The sequence below is a fragment of the Aquarana catesbeiana genome, linkage group LG05 (assembly GCF_042186555.1).
Source record: "Aquarana catesbeiana isolate 2022-GZ linkage group LG05, ASM4218655v1, whole genome shotgun sequence".
Taxonomy (NCBI): domain Eukaryota; kingdom Metazoa; phylum Chordata; class Amphibia; order Anura; family Ranidae; genus Aquarana; species Aquarana catesbeiana.
The window spans coordinates 531,796,130-531,813,142 of NC_133328.1; the positions used below are offsets into that span (position 1 = coordinate 531,796,130).

The 17,013-nt window shown below is 41.4% G+C and overlaps 1 protein-coding gene across 1 annotated transcript in view; it reads right to left on the reverse strand.

Annotated features, from left to right (window-relative positions):
• The window catches only part of ARFGEF1 (ARF guanine nucleotide exchange factor 1), a 304,195-nt gene that overhangs the window by 23,092 nt on the left and 264,090 nt on the right, over nt 1–17,013 (reverse strand). The window contains exons 31-37 of the mRNA XM_073631773.1: nt 12,656–12,791; nt 10,746–10,884; nt 10,192–10,255; nt 8,340–8,469; nt 6,598–6,737; nt 5,876–6,044; nt 2,396–2,534 (exon numbers count right to left, since the gene is read on the reverse strand). Of these exons, the coding sequence (XP_073487874.1) occupies nt 2,396–2,534; nt 5,876–6,044; nt 6,598–6,737; nt 8,340–8,469; nt 10,192–10,255; nt 10,746–10,884; nt 12,656–12,791 (917 nt within the window). The remainder of the gene's footprint in view (nt 1–2,395; nt 2,535–5,875; nt 6,045–6,597; nt 6,738–8,339; nt 8,470–10,191; nt 10,256–10,745; nt 10,885–12,655; nt 12,792–17,013) is intronic.

Genomic DNA, 17,013 nt, shown 5'->3' on the forward strand with positions numbered 1-17,013 from the left:
TTCAGCCCTGGAAGGTTTTACCCACTTCCTAACCAGGCCATTTTTTTGCGATACGGCACTGCGTTGCTTTAACTGACAATTGCGCGGTCATGTAACGCTGTACACAAATAAAGTTGAGATCCTTTTTTCCCCACAAATAGAGCTTTCTTTTGGCGGTATTTGATCACTTTTTTTCTCTACTTTAATCTGGTGATCTAGCCAGTAAGTCTGTTCTTTTTCAACAGAAAAGTTCTCTTGCAGTTACAGGGATGAGAAAGACAAATTTAACACTGGCGGGAGTGCTTAAAGTGATCAGCTTTTATTTATGTAAAACCTTTATCCCAAAAGGCAAAAACTGTTTATGGTAACTGCATATAATATATTAGCTGGAGTTCAGCTTCAATTCGCTACTGTATTTAAATCTGCTAGTACTTATAACACTCCCCTCTTCCCAGACTGACAATGCTGCTGTCCTACTCTGCCCCCTGGTAGGAGGTGTGTTACTGGCCAAATCACCAGGTTAAAACATTGAAAAAAGCCTAAAAAAAATATAAAAAAATAAAAATAAAGGCACCACATCTAATGATTGCCAAGTTCCAATATATTACACTTTCGGTTTTGAGTTTAATACTGCTTTAACCACTTCAGCCCCGGAAGATTTTACCCCCTTCCTGACCAGAGCACTTTTTACAATTTGGCACTGCGTCGCTTTAACTGGTAATAGCTCGGTCATGCAATGCTGTACCCAAACGAAATTCTCGTTCTTTTTTTCCTACAAATAGAGCTTTCTTTTGGTGGTATTTGATCACCTCTGCGGTTTTTCTTTTTTGTGCTATAAACAAAGAAAAAACAGCAACAATTTTGAAAAAAAAAACTATATTTTTAAATTTTTGCTATAATAAATATCCCCAAAAATGTTTTTAAGAAACACATTTCTTCATCATTTTAGGCTAATATATATTCTTCTACATATTCTTGGAAAAAAAAAAAAAAAAAAAAATCGCAAAAAGCATATATTGATTGGTTTGCGCAAAATTTATAGCGTCTGCAAACTATGGGAAAAGATTTATGGCATTTTTATGGCATTTCTTTTTTTTTTTTTTAACTAGTAATGGGGGCGATCTGTGCTTTTTATCGGGATTGCGGTGGACAGATCGGACACTTTTGACACATTTTTGGGACCATTGGCATTTATACAGCGATCAGTGCACTGCAATGCACTGATTACTTTGTAAATGTCACTGGTAGGGAAGGGGTTAACACTAGGGGGTGATCAAGGGGTTAAATGTGTGTTCCCTTAGTGTGTTCTAACCGTATGGGGATAGGACTGAATAGGAGAGGAGACATTTCGCTGTTCCTACTTACTAGGAACAAATGACATGTCTCCTCTCCTCTGACAGCACAGGGATCTGTGTGTTTACACACACAAATCCCCGTGCTGGCGCTCCTGTGCGATCACACATTGTACCTCCGGCGGCGCGCGTCTTCTGGCGGCTCCTAAAGGGCAGACATACCCATACATGATTTTGCACATCCCTGCCACTTTGCTGACGTATATCAGTGTGAGCCAGCCGGCAAATGGTTAAAATGGAAGTCCATGCTAAAACTAAAATCCCTGCATCTATATCCACCAACATTCTAATACTAACCTATCTAGCCCTGTAAAGAAAAAATTTGTATACATACCTTTTATGAAGCCGATCCGATTTCCAGCGGCGGAAGCTCTGCAGGGGACACGTCCGACAGTGGCTGTGAAATGAATGGGGAGTGACGACACCCATAGAGTTACTATGGGGCTTCTGTTGTCAGAAGTGTCCTCTGCCCCCGCCTTTACAGCAAAGCCACAGCTGACAGCTCAATGTGGGATCAGAGCTTCCACCGCTGGAGATCGGGTTGGATCGCCTGCAGAAAAGGTATGTATACTGATTTTTTTCTTTACAGGGCTAGAAAGGTTAGTGTTAGAATGTTGGTGGGTATAGATGCAGGGATTTTAGTTTTAGCATGGACTTTCACTTTAAGATTCCAGGAAGGTGCACATAGATCTGACTGTTTCATAGAGATCCATGGTTTTCTTCTCTTCCCTCTAACCCCTTTTAGAACTCTTGTTAGCCTATTGGAAATAAGATATTGACAATGCAACAGAGGGATACCTGCTGCATCCTGTGGGAACAATTGATCCAAAGGCTTTAATACTTTCATTCACAGACCCACAAGTATGCAGATACATTTTGACTTAACTCGCTGAACATTTCTTCTGGGTCTGTAACTCAAAATGCATTTAAGATTGTGAAATCCAGGCAGATAACATTTTCAGAACAAGCAGTAGTAGCAAATTACATACATTGTTTATATGTCCTTCATAGCGGGTGTAGCTTTCAGCAGAGGATTGGTTGTTAGACCTCTAGGTTTTACTCACTTAAGTAACCGATGTTGGACCTCGTCCCAGGCACTCTTCCGACTTTCATCCATGTACATGCGGAACAGAATCCGCAACCCACAAGCCAGGCTGCTTGTCTCCTGCTTCAAGAGGTTTGGCTTGGATTTGCCTTTAAAACCTTAACAAAAATAGAATACGATCAACTAGTTTGTTCTGCAATGCATTTAACAAGAAGTGGTGGTTGACCCCTGAAAGTGCATTTTGAAATATCCATTCTAAAAGGCCCATGTAGATGGGCTTTGTTTATAAACAATGGGGGGAATTAATAAAGAGTTGTGCAGGTAAAATGCTTGCATTACTCCTCAAAACTTAGAAACTGGAGCAGATATTGATCTTAAAAAGAGCAAGCAGATCTCTGTTCTGCGACAGGCACAGCACACAGGACAGAGAATGGAAAGCTGGAGTTGTATGGGCTGATCGCACAGCTGTCCCCCGCCCGGCTCAGAGCGGAGGGGCATGTTGTTTGTTAATCCTGTGCAGTCTCTGCTCGTGCTGTGTAATCACTACACGGGCATAGAGGGGGGATGTGAGCTGTCTGTTGTCAACTCATATACTATACAACAAAGTCACACCTGGCGGGAATCTGTGGCAGTTTTTATATGGAATTATAAAGATTATATTCACTCTGTTAGGCCCCTTTCACACTACTGCGACTTTAAAGTCGCGCAATTTTACTGCGATTTCGCAGGCACCAACTTTAACGCGATTTTGCCATAATTTCAGGGAATTCCTGTGTAACTCGCATTAAAGTCGGACCAAAGTAATACACAGACTATTTTGAACTCGCACATATGAATGGTACTCATTGGAAATAATGGCAAATGACTTGTCATGCGACTTTGCAGTCCCAAGTCGCACAAGTGTGAAAGGGGCCTTAATCAGGTACAGACCTGTGCTAGTTTCTTTTTCACTCTGAAATAGAAACACGCAGGTGTACAGACAGACCTGGAACAAGTCTAGCTGCTTAATTTTTATTTATTTTTTTGCATTTTTTTATTTAAAACATTTTTCAGTCATACAACAGAGAAACAAGACAAATCTAGCTGCTTAGTTATTGTGGCACATGCCACTTCTGAGAGCTCCGTGTGCCATTATAATCCCCCAAATTCCAACGCCAATTTATTATTATTTTTTTTTAGTAAAGGCATATTCGTGCTAGTATGCATGGCATACTAGCACATTATGAAATACTTACCTTACAGCAAAGCCCTGCACCGCTGCACTCTGACAGACAGTTCCATCTTCACCTGGTCTTCCTTCCGGGTTCGCGTTCTCCGGCCGTGCCATGATGACGTTACTCCCGCGCATGCGCACGGGAGTCACGGACCGCGGCACAGAGCTCTGAAGGGATGGCACGGGTATACTGTCCCTTCAGAGCGCATGCGCCGGTGACATCACCGGCTGCACGAAGAGTAAATATCTCCTAAACCGTGAAGGTTTAGGAGATATTCATAGTACCTACAGGTAAGCCTTTTTATAGGCTTACCTGTAGGTACAAGCCTACACAATGGGTTTACATCCACTTTAAACTCACCAGGAGCTGTGTTTGAACTGTTTTGCCTGCATCGAGAACAGATGTCAATAATACCAAACCCAAAGCAGGAAAAATGCAGTAAGAGAAATTTTGGTCCACACTACACATCATCATCATATACACAATCTACTTTTCTCCAGAGACTCATACAACTCTAAAACAGAAATCCAATAAATATTTGTAAAATGCATGTATGTAAATTTATTCTCATTTACATTATTTTTTGTCAAGTTCCACGACTAAGGAAGCTACAAAAAAGGAAAATTACATAAAAATCCTAAGTGTAAAAACTCCTGCAAACGCATGTAAAACTTGTGTTGGATACATACGGTGTGAATGAGCCAAATCAGTTTTACATACTACAACCCATCCCAGGTTCTGTTACTGCTTCTAAAAACACAGCATTACATAACTTAGAAGGCTATATTTGCTTATTTGTTGTTTGTTTTCTGTTAAATAAACTGAATGTATTTTTATATGTATTTAATATGTTCATAAATTCCTGTTGAGCCTACCAGAAATCCAGCGAGTTGATAGCACTGTCTCTGTAACAGTGAAATCCCCAATAATGTTATCAGCCCTGCCCAGTTCTCTATGTTGACTAGAGAACACCCCCTATGGTATAAAGATAAGGAGAGAGGGAGATGTTCCGTTTTCCAAAGTCAGGAAAGCACCCTAGGGGACATTGTTGTACTTCAACAGATACAGTGCCGCGAGTGTGTGTTATCACTTTGGGGTAGAAAGTGTGTTACTGACAGGATAACCAGATGGAAGGTAAGAAAGAAAGAAAAAAGTCCCACAAAAAAAATGCAGCCATTACACTTAAAGAAGAGTTAAACTTACCTTTACTTCAATGTTCCCTATCCCTTCCCAGCATCTTCTGCTGGGTGGCAGTCTTCAGCCGTCTTCATTGGTCAGTGCGGGATAATGTTACTCCTGCGCAGCAGTCCATCATCCTGGCACATAGGGACTGCATCAGCAATGTAAACTGAGCTGTGCATGCACAGCTCAGTTTACATGCCGGAGAAGACTGAGCAGGCAGGTAGGTATATTTTATTGCAGAAGAGCCTGCCTGCTTGCAGTTTGTGACAGTGGAACTTTAGTTCCACTCTAAGGAATGGTAAGCTGCAATATATTACATTTTTGTTCTTAGAGTCAGATATTTTAAAGTGGAGCTCCACCCAAAAGGGCAAGTTTTGCTTGTTTGCACCCTCCCCCCCTCCACTGCCAGATTTGGCACTTTTTTGGTGGTGGGGGGGGGTACCTGGTTTTGGCAGTGGCATCTGAGCCAGAAGTTCGGCACCCCCTTCTTCCACCGCAGTCTTCTAGGACACATCACAGGTCCCAGAAGACTACGGGCCATTCACAAAGCACAGCGCGACTTGCAAATGCGCAATAGGAAACAGGCTGTGAAGCCGCAATGCTTCACTTCCTGTTTCCCTTACTAGAGATACTGGTGCCTGCACTTGAAGCCAATTGAAGAATCGGCTTGGGGTGCAGACATCGCGGGCTCCCTTGACAGGTAAGTGTCCTTATATTAAAAGTCAGCAGCTACAGTATTTGTAGCTGCTGACTTTATATTTTTTGGGGGGAGCCTGGAGCTTCTTTTTTAATGAGCTTTGCCAGCAATCTCACAGGCTCAGCATCAGGGCTATTCGGAAAATATAGATAGTGGCAACTTACTGGGATTCTGCTAGTGGGACAGCCATATGCACATTAATAAATAAGCACCAAACAGGGAAGCCTGTGTGTAGTGTACCTTTATTATGAATGTCTACTTATATATTTACCAATTATAAAACAATAGATATCACACAGTGCCCATGTGCGTACTACATAGACAACAGTGCAGTGGTATGTCTGCAAATTAACCATATGAACTTTGTATCCAAGCTCTCCACAAGATGGACATCAGAGGCACTAACCTGCTTTCCACAGCGCCGTTCTCTGCTCATTATTGGAGTTGAAAGCTTTTGCAAATCTGTGGGATTCCAGCAAACAATCAAGGAGTTTGAAGAGCTGCTGAGATGTGAGGAAGCGATACATGCCTTGATCTTGAGTGTCAACATGGACATCAAAATGAACAGCGTCCCTCTGTAAAGACAGAAGCACATAGCTTTATATCAGCAGCTGTCAGTCTGCCAACACAAGAACAAAGGAGGCGCGTTCAGACACTGAGAGATCGCTGCAGGAGGTGGAAGCTAAATAAACCCCGTTAGTTCATATATACACAGCTACACTTTAGAATTTACAGATCATTCAGAAAGAAATTAATGTGTATATTACCATCCTTTCCATTTTTTTGCTATGACTTCACAACTGCTGTTCTATATTGTGATCACTACTTTTTATACACAGATGTGTTTATTCTCCCAGTAGGGACAATGTCAGCCAATGTTAGCACAAATGCTGAAAAACCAATGAGAAGATCAATTACTTATAAGTATACATTCATTTTAAACCACTGGACGAGCATCACTAATGTTATTTGCAACAGACAATTCAGGCAGTTTTTGTTCTGTCCATTTGCTAGCTTTGCATGCCAGGAGGTGTTGCTCAGTAACTTCACTACAGCTCTAGTCCAATCCTGAAGAGGGCTTTGTGATTAAGCTGGGAGGGCAACAATGCTACAGAAGATGTGACCCACCTGAGCTGCTGCCAGGTTTTCTGCATCCTCCTTCCTACTTGTTGCCGGAAAGAACACAATGTTGTCAATGGTCTGAATGAGCTCCAGTTGGACCACACACTTAATCAAAAGTGCCGAGAACAGCTTCTGCTCTGGAAGTTCTTAAACATAAAGCCAGCAAAATGATTAATTACAAAGATGACATTACAGTCTCTACAAAGAAGACATTGCAGTCTCTTCAGACTCAAAGCACATAGTTTTCAATCTAAAGAAAGACTTGTGAACAAAAACATTTCACCCATTTCTGGAAACGATGGAAGTACAGTACGACAAAGTACAAATTAAGGATGTTAAAGTGGTTGTAAAGTCAGAAGAGGATTTTTGCCAGCCCCTCTGTTATACCAAGGTATACTACACAGTGTAAATGTTTGTTTAAGAATATGCCGATAAATACCTTATTTCAAATCGCCTCTGCGCAGTCACGTGACCTCCTACAGCTCTCCTTCCCCGATCTACTGGCTACAGTGGGAGGAGCTAAGATCCCCCTCTGATGTCAGCTGGGAGGTCATGTGACTGCTGTGCTGTCCACTGAGCCCCTCCCGCTGTAGCCCTTAGATTGGGGAGGAGAGCGGTGGAAGGTCACATGACCGCACAGGCGAGGTGATCTGAAAGAAAGTATTTAGTGGCATCATTTTAAGCAAACATTTACACTGTGCAGTATACCTTGGTATAAACAGAGGGGCTGGCAGTAATCCTACTCTGACTTTATGGAAAGCTACTAATAGCGGCAGGAGGGGAGGGGCGGGGAGGAGATCGCTCACACACAGGAGCTGACAGGCAGGGAGGGAGGGGGAGAATGGAGAGACTGCAGGATTATGGAGGCACCTAAACTGAACACAGTATCATGGATCAGCAGCCATGATTACCGTGGTCAGTTTACATAAGGGGACACAGGAAAAGGCAGCATCAACCAGGTTTTTTTACAGCATAGAAAGGGAGAGATTAGACAGCACAAGCACTATGCTGTTTTAAAGGAAAATAATAATTATTTTTTCTTTAGGGTTACAACCTGTTTAATACAGCCTGCATACACTTGTTGGTAATGAAATGGAATTACTAGTGAAGCAAGGGAAAGCAGCCATTCCTCAATTTATTTGCTGTATACTAGTTCTGGGGCAGCTACTGCCCTGAAATTAATATAATTTTTGTGAGCTGGGGGAATAGTTATTTCTATTTGAGGTTTCTCATAGGAGTTCTGCATTAGGTAGTTGAATACTTCTTTATTACACAGAATAGCAAGAGACAGATGCATGTTTATTCCTCCTTTAATATACTCAGGGCTTGTCTGAATCTGTCAGTTTCATTACAGTTGGGGTCACACAAGAGCAGCACATCTGTGCACACAAAACTTTCCTGATCACCTGCACAAACGTGGGGGTTTCCGTGCATGCATAAAGATGGCTGTTAGGGGATTCTCAAAACTTTGTGATCTTTGCACATGTGCGGAAATCAACTGCACATACGCAGATGTGTCGAAGGACTCTGCCAGGACCCGAAGGCTGGGCAGAGCCCTTCGGCACATCAGAGCACATGCTATAGTGCTGGAGAGGGTGAAGGGCTCCATCTATGGCCAGCTTTAGCCTTTGGTCATCTAGTTGTTAAAACTCAGATTAAAAAAAACAAACGCTGTGCCACACAAACCAACACTAGTAAAATTATCCAGTCACAATCCAACAGGGCAGTAAAATAAAAAAGATACTCACTTGTTCCAGACTTAGAGTAGAACTCCTCATGGGTGACTGATGTCATCCCCGACTGGGTGATTCTCCTGCCGTCTGCTGTCCGAGGCTGGATAGAGTCATGAATATCCACTGATTTCTGAGATACAGAATCCTAAAACAAGGACATGAACACTATTAAGATGACGGGTGATAAAGAACAAAATACTTACTTGGTACATACATCAAAACTTTTATTTTAACTGCAAGACTTTAAAGCTGAACTCCAGCTTTTAGTGAAATTTAAATAGTTTGTTTGGACCAAGCTGCTTCCGAAATTTGCCTTCACCGAGACTTGCAGCAGCTGTGAGCTCTCACACAGTATACAGCGGACTCAGCTACATACATACAGTATACAGCGCTGTGTTCTGGCAGTGGGATGGAAACTTCCCATCCTACACCTGGAACAAATTTAAGTTGGGCTGAGTGCTGCCATTCACAGGGAGCTTTGTTTTTTTCTGAATGAATACAAGGCTTCCTCTGATTGGCTGAGGCAGAGACACGGGCAGATGATATCAGGATCTTCACCTCAGCCAATCAGAGGAAGCTTTGTATTCATTCAGAAAATACAAAGCTCTCTGTGAATGGTTGAAAATAGCTCAATTGTGTTCTAGGTGGCGCACCCAGCCTCTGCATGCTTGGTGGTAGTGGTCAGCTTTAACACTGTAAATTAGTTGAGTCCTGTGAGCAAGACTTTATGTGCAATAATTGTTACAATTTCAAGACATGCTTTTGGAGGTCTACCTGCTACTAGATACCAGCAGTACCGATACACAATACTGTTTGAACCTATAAGAATGGGTTAGACCCCTAAAAGCATGTCCTGAAAAATTAACTGGTAGTGCAAATTAAAATAAAGTATCGCACACAGTACTAAACTATTATCACTACAACTACCTTACTAACAATAGAATGCCACCACTGAGCACTAAGGCTGGGCTTGCACTAGTGCAGCTGCAAATTGATCCAATTTTTTATTGCAATTTTGTAGTGCATTTTTGAAGCCTTTGGGGCTCAAAATCGTGCTGTTCTGCATCAAAGTAGCACCAGTAACTTTCCAGCAGTTGCATTGCAGTTTCAGGGCACCATTGAAAGCAATGCGATTTCCGTTGTCATGGCTATACATTATACAGTTATCGTGTACAACTTTAAATTTACCAAAATCAAATATGAGGTCAAACCTAATCACTTTCACTTTGTATGCAATTAGGCAGGCCCTTGCACTATACAGTTGTAGGTAAATCTAAAGGAAATGTAATCAGAAAATTGTATAATGTATGGCCAGCATAACTCTTGATAAGTAGCATTGGGTGGCAGAAAAATAGTTTATGCAGTACCTGGGATCAATGGTACATTAAGCCCCCTACATACGGAACTTTGAGTTGAGAACGTTAAAAGATGCGAACATGTGTTTGCATAGTTTGTTTTCATTCAACGCAGTGGGCTGAACAGAAAAAAAACTGACAGATCGCTGTACCAACACAATGTTGGTGCAGTGTTCTCTCCAGCGGTGCTTTTGTGTTCTGACAGGGGACTCCACCAATAAAGAGTTCTAGTTTTGCACTAGGAGACTATAATATCTGATTATCTATGTTCAGACTGGGGGAAGCGGTATACTGATGAAAGCACTCAAGCGGAGTGCGGGACGGTTCCGTCACAGGACTTACGAATGAGCTCCCTGAACAGAACTCATTCCTCACTTCCTGTACTTTGAGTGTAAATTACACTGTATTAGATAACATTACAGAAAATGTTTCAGATTTAATCGCGTGTCCTCTTTAAACACTCATACACTTCAAATGAATTACTATTATTATTCTGGGAAGGAAACACTTACCAACTGCTTGTCAGATTGGGCACTTATATCTGCATCTCCAGCAGCAGGTTTCCATGTCAATAACCTAAGCAGAGAGAGACAGAACAAGGGATGAGAAGCCCATTGCACACAGACACACCATGACAGATCTATTCTACAGTTTTACAGAAGCAGCAGAAATGATGCAACTTCAAAACCAATCAATCACACATGCTTTCAACAGTAGACTGAACCATACCAGGACAGTGAATGGAAGCTAGAATTTCTCTATAAATTACTTCTGGAACAATTTCCATAAATGGTTACCTGACCGAAATTCATAAAGGCCAAGCCATTACAGATGAATGCTGAAACCCCTATCTCTAATAAAAGGTTTGTAAACCCTAAATTTCTATTTCATGATGTGACCTATGTGGTCCACCAATAAACCATTTATACGGCAACTTCCTATTGAATGCAACAGAAGCCGTGAACCCCTCTGCTATATTCTATTCCCATACTTGTGCAGACGACCTGCCTTATGTGTATATGCGATTTTGTTAATCTGTACAAGGAACCAGAGACTGAACACTCACGCATGTGGGATGGTGGTCTTGAAGATATCTAGCATACAGTTGCCGGTTTTATCCCAGATTTCAAGAGTAAATTTTTCTCCATTTAGAATAACAACATTTTCTAGGCAATTGGTTCCAGATCTAGCCAGCTGTTCATTGTCTGTAAAATAGAAGACAGTTCTGCATTATTTATCAGTAAATTGTAAACATAAGAAATGTGGAGGGGCAAGTTACAAAGACGTAGACAAGCTCGCCAACTGAACCTTTGCTTTGCCCATGCAAGTTATCTAAAATGGGGATGCCTGCAGTAGTTTATTATTCACTATCCCTTTCCTCCTCAACATCTGATTGCGACCAGGAGAAAAGAGAAATAACATGCATACACAAGGGGGGTGGGGAAGAGTCTTTCATCTTGTATAGGGACTAAACCAGCCTTTCTCAACCTTTTCAACTCAGAGGAACCCTTAAAATAACTTTCCTGTCTGAGGAAAACCGATGATAAAAATTACTATATCTACAACTCATGAGACATTAATGTGATGGTCAGAATGCTCCCTACATTGTGATCATTGGGAAGAATTACCCCCTTGCAGATTGCTAAAAAAGATCAATGGTGTCAATTGGAACTTATCTTGCTTATTGCTCAAGGAACCCCTAGCAATCTCTGGAGAAACCCTTCTCTAAATTGTGTTTGTTTTTCTGTCCCAGCCAACAAATGCAGCAGGAGGGGAGATAAGGTAAGATAAGTAATAAGCAGTGTGTCTTTTATTGTATGTAAACCTAAACTTCAGAAACATGTAGAAGTTAAATCAATCAATAAATCATTACATTTGATTTGTTTTTACTATATCAGAATAAGTACCTGAATATAATTTCAGCCTCTACCAGCGTACTGAACAGCAGAGCTCACACTAGCAGAAGTAACATCAGAAATTATCCTGCAGTGATTACATGCTAAGAATCATGCCGATAGAAGGAGAGCTCTTAAAGCGGAGCTCCACCCAAAAGGGGAAAAGCCGCTTGTTTGCCCCCCCCCCCCGCCTCGCTGACACATTTGGCACCTTTCGGGGGTGGGTACCTGTTTCTGACAAGTACCTGCTCCCACTTCCAGGTAACTTCGCTGCAGCGAATTTACTCGGAAGTTCGGCCCCATCCTCCTTCCCCCTCCGTTGGGCCATTCATAAAACGCAGCGCAGGAGGGAATCGGCTAGGCTTCACTGCCAGTTTCCCTTACAAGAAATGGCAGCAGCAGCACTTGAGAGCCGATTGAAAAATCAGCTTGGGTACCGACATAGAGGTATCCCTGAACAGGTAAGTGTCCCAATATTAAAAGTCAGCAGCTACAGTATTTGTTGCTGCTGACTTTTAATTTTTTGGTGGGGGGCTGGAGCTCCACCTTCACTGTAGCTTTGCCTGCTGGACAGGACTGGACAGGACTGTGCAGTGTGGAAGAGCTGTGTAAATCTTAGGACTGGGTGGCCAGAAATACATATATGGGAGCAGTTTTACCTGCCAAAGAATGTTCATTCTAAACTAACAATTTCTAGAATTACCTCTTGTCTACCAAGATAAGTTTATAAACAGCATGGCAGACAAGTAGTTAAATCAAGCTTATGGTTTGCGGTTTCTACTGTGAATTATGTACCCCGTTTAACAGCAGCAAAAGGTTTTTTTGGTGAAGGTGATCCAGGTGGCTCCAGATTTGCCTGATCACTTATGGGGATCTCAAAATGCGCCCCACGGGAGAGTCCGGGAACCACCATGGGACTTTGGTTGTTCACAAGACAAAGATTGCACCATTGTATCTCTCTTAATGAACATTATTCACAGCACACATTAATACTATAGCAGTAGAATTAGTGAGTAATGCACCATCACACTTGGTGGTGAATAGTGATTTACAGTCTGTAGTGAAAACCAGCAGATCTCACCTTGCTGCACACACCAGTAAAGCTGAGAAAAAATATCATCAAGTAGGACATCACTGAGGACCTCAAAGTACTGTGTGAAGACATCACATATTGCATAGAGTGCGTGGTTGCATGTAGTTGTCATCCACTCTGCTTTCTACAATGACATAAGGACAAACAATAAGTATGTGCAGCTTCTTCATTCACAATTATTAGCAATAGGTTTATATACTTGTACAATGGACTGGATCACACCATAAAACTGTTTTCCAAATGCAGGATTACATTGTAAGAATCACACACTGTAATGTTTAACATGTACCCATCACTGTGCAAAGCAGCCATTTTCTGAGATGAAATATAATTCCACCTATTATATTAATGACATTGAGGCACTTTCAATAATTTCTGAATAGAAGTTACCTTAAAGCGGTTCTAAAGGCTAGAACTTTTTTACCTTAGTGCAGTCCCTGTATTAAGGTAAAACATGTCCCAGTATTTGTATCACCCCCTCACCTCCCTAAATAATTACCCGAGTCCTATATGGATCCAGCGCTGTGCCCGTTTGCAGCAGCTTTCTTCTCTCTCTGTTTGCTCAAGAAGACAGCAGCGGGAGTCATTGGCTCCTACTGCTGTCAGTCAAACTCTATGAAACAGAGAGCACGGAGGGGGGCTGGGCTGACCCACGCTGTGTATGTCTTATGGATGCACACAGCCCGGCTCGAGAGCGAGCCCATATGTGTACCCTTATAGAAAGCAGCTTCCTATGGTGGTGCAGAGAGAAGAGTAAGAGCCAGAAGCGCCAGCGGGGGACTCCAGAAGAGGAGGTTCAGGACTGCTCTATGCACTACCATTGCACAGAGCATGCAAGTATAACGTGTTTGTTATTTCAGAAAAAAAATTAAGCTTTTATAATCACTTTAAAAATGGATCTGCCTGTATCTTAGCTGTGGCCCAAAATAACAACATATCACTGCCTGACAATATTAACTGGTGCAATATAACTATGAGAAATAAATTACACCCACTCCATATCCCCCAGCTTCAGGATGTTGGTAGCCACAGGTGCCGGTTATCAGATTTTAAAGATGCTGGAACATCAGACTCCAGACATGGGGTCCTTTTAATGTGCCGCATGCAAAGCTAAATTAGGTCAAAAACTTTATACTGCCTTAGATATAGCCATTTACTAACCCCCCCCCCCCAGACTTCATCAACTCCCCCACTCAACCGGTTTACCATAGTTCTAGAGACATGGCTCATTTCTATCTTTACATCTTTGGTTGCTGTATATGATTCCACTAAAGCCAGTGAAGACTCAGTGCACAGGCATGACGAGGGTTGCAGAAAATGACCACCAATAATGAAAACAGAAGAGTGGGATGCAGCTGTAAGTATGCAGCGAAGGCAGGGGAAGGCTTTTCATCTAAAGCATAGTACACACAATCAGAAAATCAAACAAAATATTGCTTTCGAAGTGATCATACGGTAATCTGATCATTTGTACACAGCTTTCGAGAGGCCATCATGACAGTTCATCCAAAATTATCAGAAGGGATAAACACAAAATTTCTCTCGTACAATGCCAGATCGTACGATTTTTGCTTAATAAGTACAGTTTTCGTCTGAAAATACAATACAATACTTCTGAAGTTGTATACTGTCGTCTGAGAATTTTTGTAAATTGAGTAACCTGTGCATTTTCAATATGGAGACTAGCATGCTAAAAAAACCAAAACCAAAAAAAAAAACAAAAAACAAACGGACAATAATTAGTCTGATGTTCTCATTGTTTGTACGGGGCTTAAGGTTTAGTAAAAGGTACACGCGCCCCATCAAAGAGTATGATGATATACCACGACTTTGAAAAAAGAAGGCATTTGCCATCACTACCATCAGGAAAATCATAATTTTCCATGGTGAATCCATAGATACCTGGGTTCAATACATATAAAGATTTCAGAGCCAGTAAATTGGTCGAATTCCTTTTTGCTTTCAGCTGTTTGAGGCTTGTTATAAACCATAAGGGCAAGGTATGGAAGCCATGGCTTCTACAAATTCAGGTTTGGAGCGTAAAACAAGCCAGGATAAACAGTTGGGTTATGGGGAGAGGGCTACAAGAAAGAGGTCTTTCTCCAGCACAGTGGGGTTGATTTGCTAAAACTGGAGAGTGCAAAATCCGGTGCAGCTGTGTATGGCAGCCAATCAGCTTCTAACTTCCGCTTAAGTTTTGGCAATAAAACCCGGAAGTTGACTAGTTTCTATACAGAGCTGCACTGGATTTTGCACTCTTCAGTTTTAGTAAATCAACCCCAGTGTTTCACACATCTTACTGGAAAGGTCTACAGACCACATTACTCACCCAATAATCCATTAGAAGAATAGAGGGTAGAAAATAGAGAAGCTCCACAATGCACAACTATGTGAATCCAATACACATTATCAAAATATCATTAGGTTATGGTAAAAATACCACTTGACATACAAATGAAAAAATGACCATCAAAGTTAGGCAATTGCTAATTAACAATCTACCTGACAGGATCACCTTTAGCATTAAAAATGTGCTCATATTTAAACAGATTATAGCTAACAAAAAACGCTCAGTTTATTATTCCTTGGATTCCGTTCCAGTCTACAGAATGGTGAAATCCCAAAGGAAAATAAATCCAGACTTAGCACAACATTAATGCAAGTAGCACAGTATCAATTCTGAGCTGGGTTTGACAGCAAGATTATTGGATTATCTGCATTTGACAAGCTTGTGTCATCTATGGAGGGGATTTCAGTCTGACTAAAAAAAAAAAAAAATACGAAAAAAAAAAAAAGAATAGAATGAAATCTTAAAAAGGAATTCTACAATTTTGGTAAAGATTTTCAAACATAAATGTTAATCACGGAGTCTTTATGTTTATTTCTGTCACTTTGTGAAAAGTGGATGAAACAAATTTCCTAAGACAGGATATCTCTGCTTTAAGCAGTTTTTCAGCAAGGATGCTACTTACACACAGTCACTCAAAATCTACTTTATATATAACTGGAGAAGGAAAGTTGTCACAGACAGTGCTGACAGGGGAATCCCTCCTGCCGAGACATTTTATTCTCCCTATAGGGTGGCGGGGGAAGCGGTCCCCGCTGGGAAAAGACAGGGATTATTGCTAGCCGGCCTAAAGGATGCTTCATTTTTTTTCATTATCACTAGCAGCTATAGCAGCTGCTAGCAATAGTTGCAAATATAACCAGAAGGCTGGTTGTACCCAAGTTGATTGAGCAACTTGGTACATTCAAGCCTGCCCACACACAGTTTGAATCTTGACTGGTTTCTGCTGAACCTGCTGGTTCCTGCTGAGCCAAAATTTGAACTGTCTATGGCCAGCCTAAAAGGTGCTTCATTTTTGTAGCTGCATCTGATCAATCAGCAAAAGCTGTCATGAATATAAATGATCCCAGAAATACACTTGCAGTGCCTTCATTTGTCCTACATAGTTAAAACAGAAGTGTGAGATCATTACACGGAAAGCTGACCATAAATTGAGCAAATTAAAGTGTTACTAAACCCCAAACCCTGCAGTCACTATATAGGGTATCCCACAGTACACGGAACTGCAATTATTTTAGGAAATATAAAATGCTAAATACCTTTTCTCATCAGCAGTACATAGCAGTCTTGTGACTGCTCTCTCTAGCAATACACACCAAACTGAGCATGTGCAGAGTGCCCCCAAAGCTTTGTTGGATCAGGGGATGGGTTGGGGACAGTGGAAAGGGAGGATCAGAGAAGACAGGATCACACAGCCTTTTTACACAATGAAAAGGATTAGGTTCCACAGTGAGTATAACAAGCATGCTTTGCTGCATATACAGACTGATTTTACTGTTGTGGGTTTAGTAAAACTTTAAAGCTAGTTCCTGATAAACTGGACGAAATTTGCTTAGTTGGTGGCCATACTGGCACCCTCCAAACCCACATCTTTTAATGGAAAAATTGAAGGAGCCAGTTGGAAAATTGTCAGCTGCATCCAATCAAATGCAACCAAAGTTCAGGTATTCAGACAGTCGCCATTGTTGGCTGTTGGAATACAATAGCCGGCACTACAGGATTTATTAATCCACGCTATAAAGTGAGGACTGAGGAACCAGTTAGATTTGTTTCATTCAGGCTGAATAAAAAAAGATCGATGTATAACCAGCTTTGAAACGGATCTGTAGAGAGAGATGGACCAGTTGGTTTGGGTATACTCAATTGCTGTGTGCACATTCCAATGTTTAATATCCAATATACCATTGCCTTCTATGAGTTCAAGAAGGATATAGAAAAGAGCACTCCTATGGCCACATCCGTATTGGAGAATTATAACTAGAAAAAGAAAAAAAAAAAG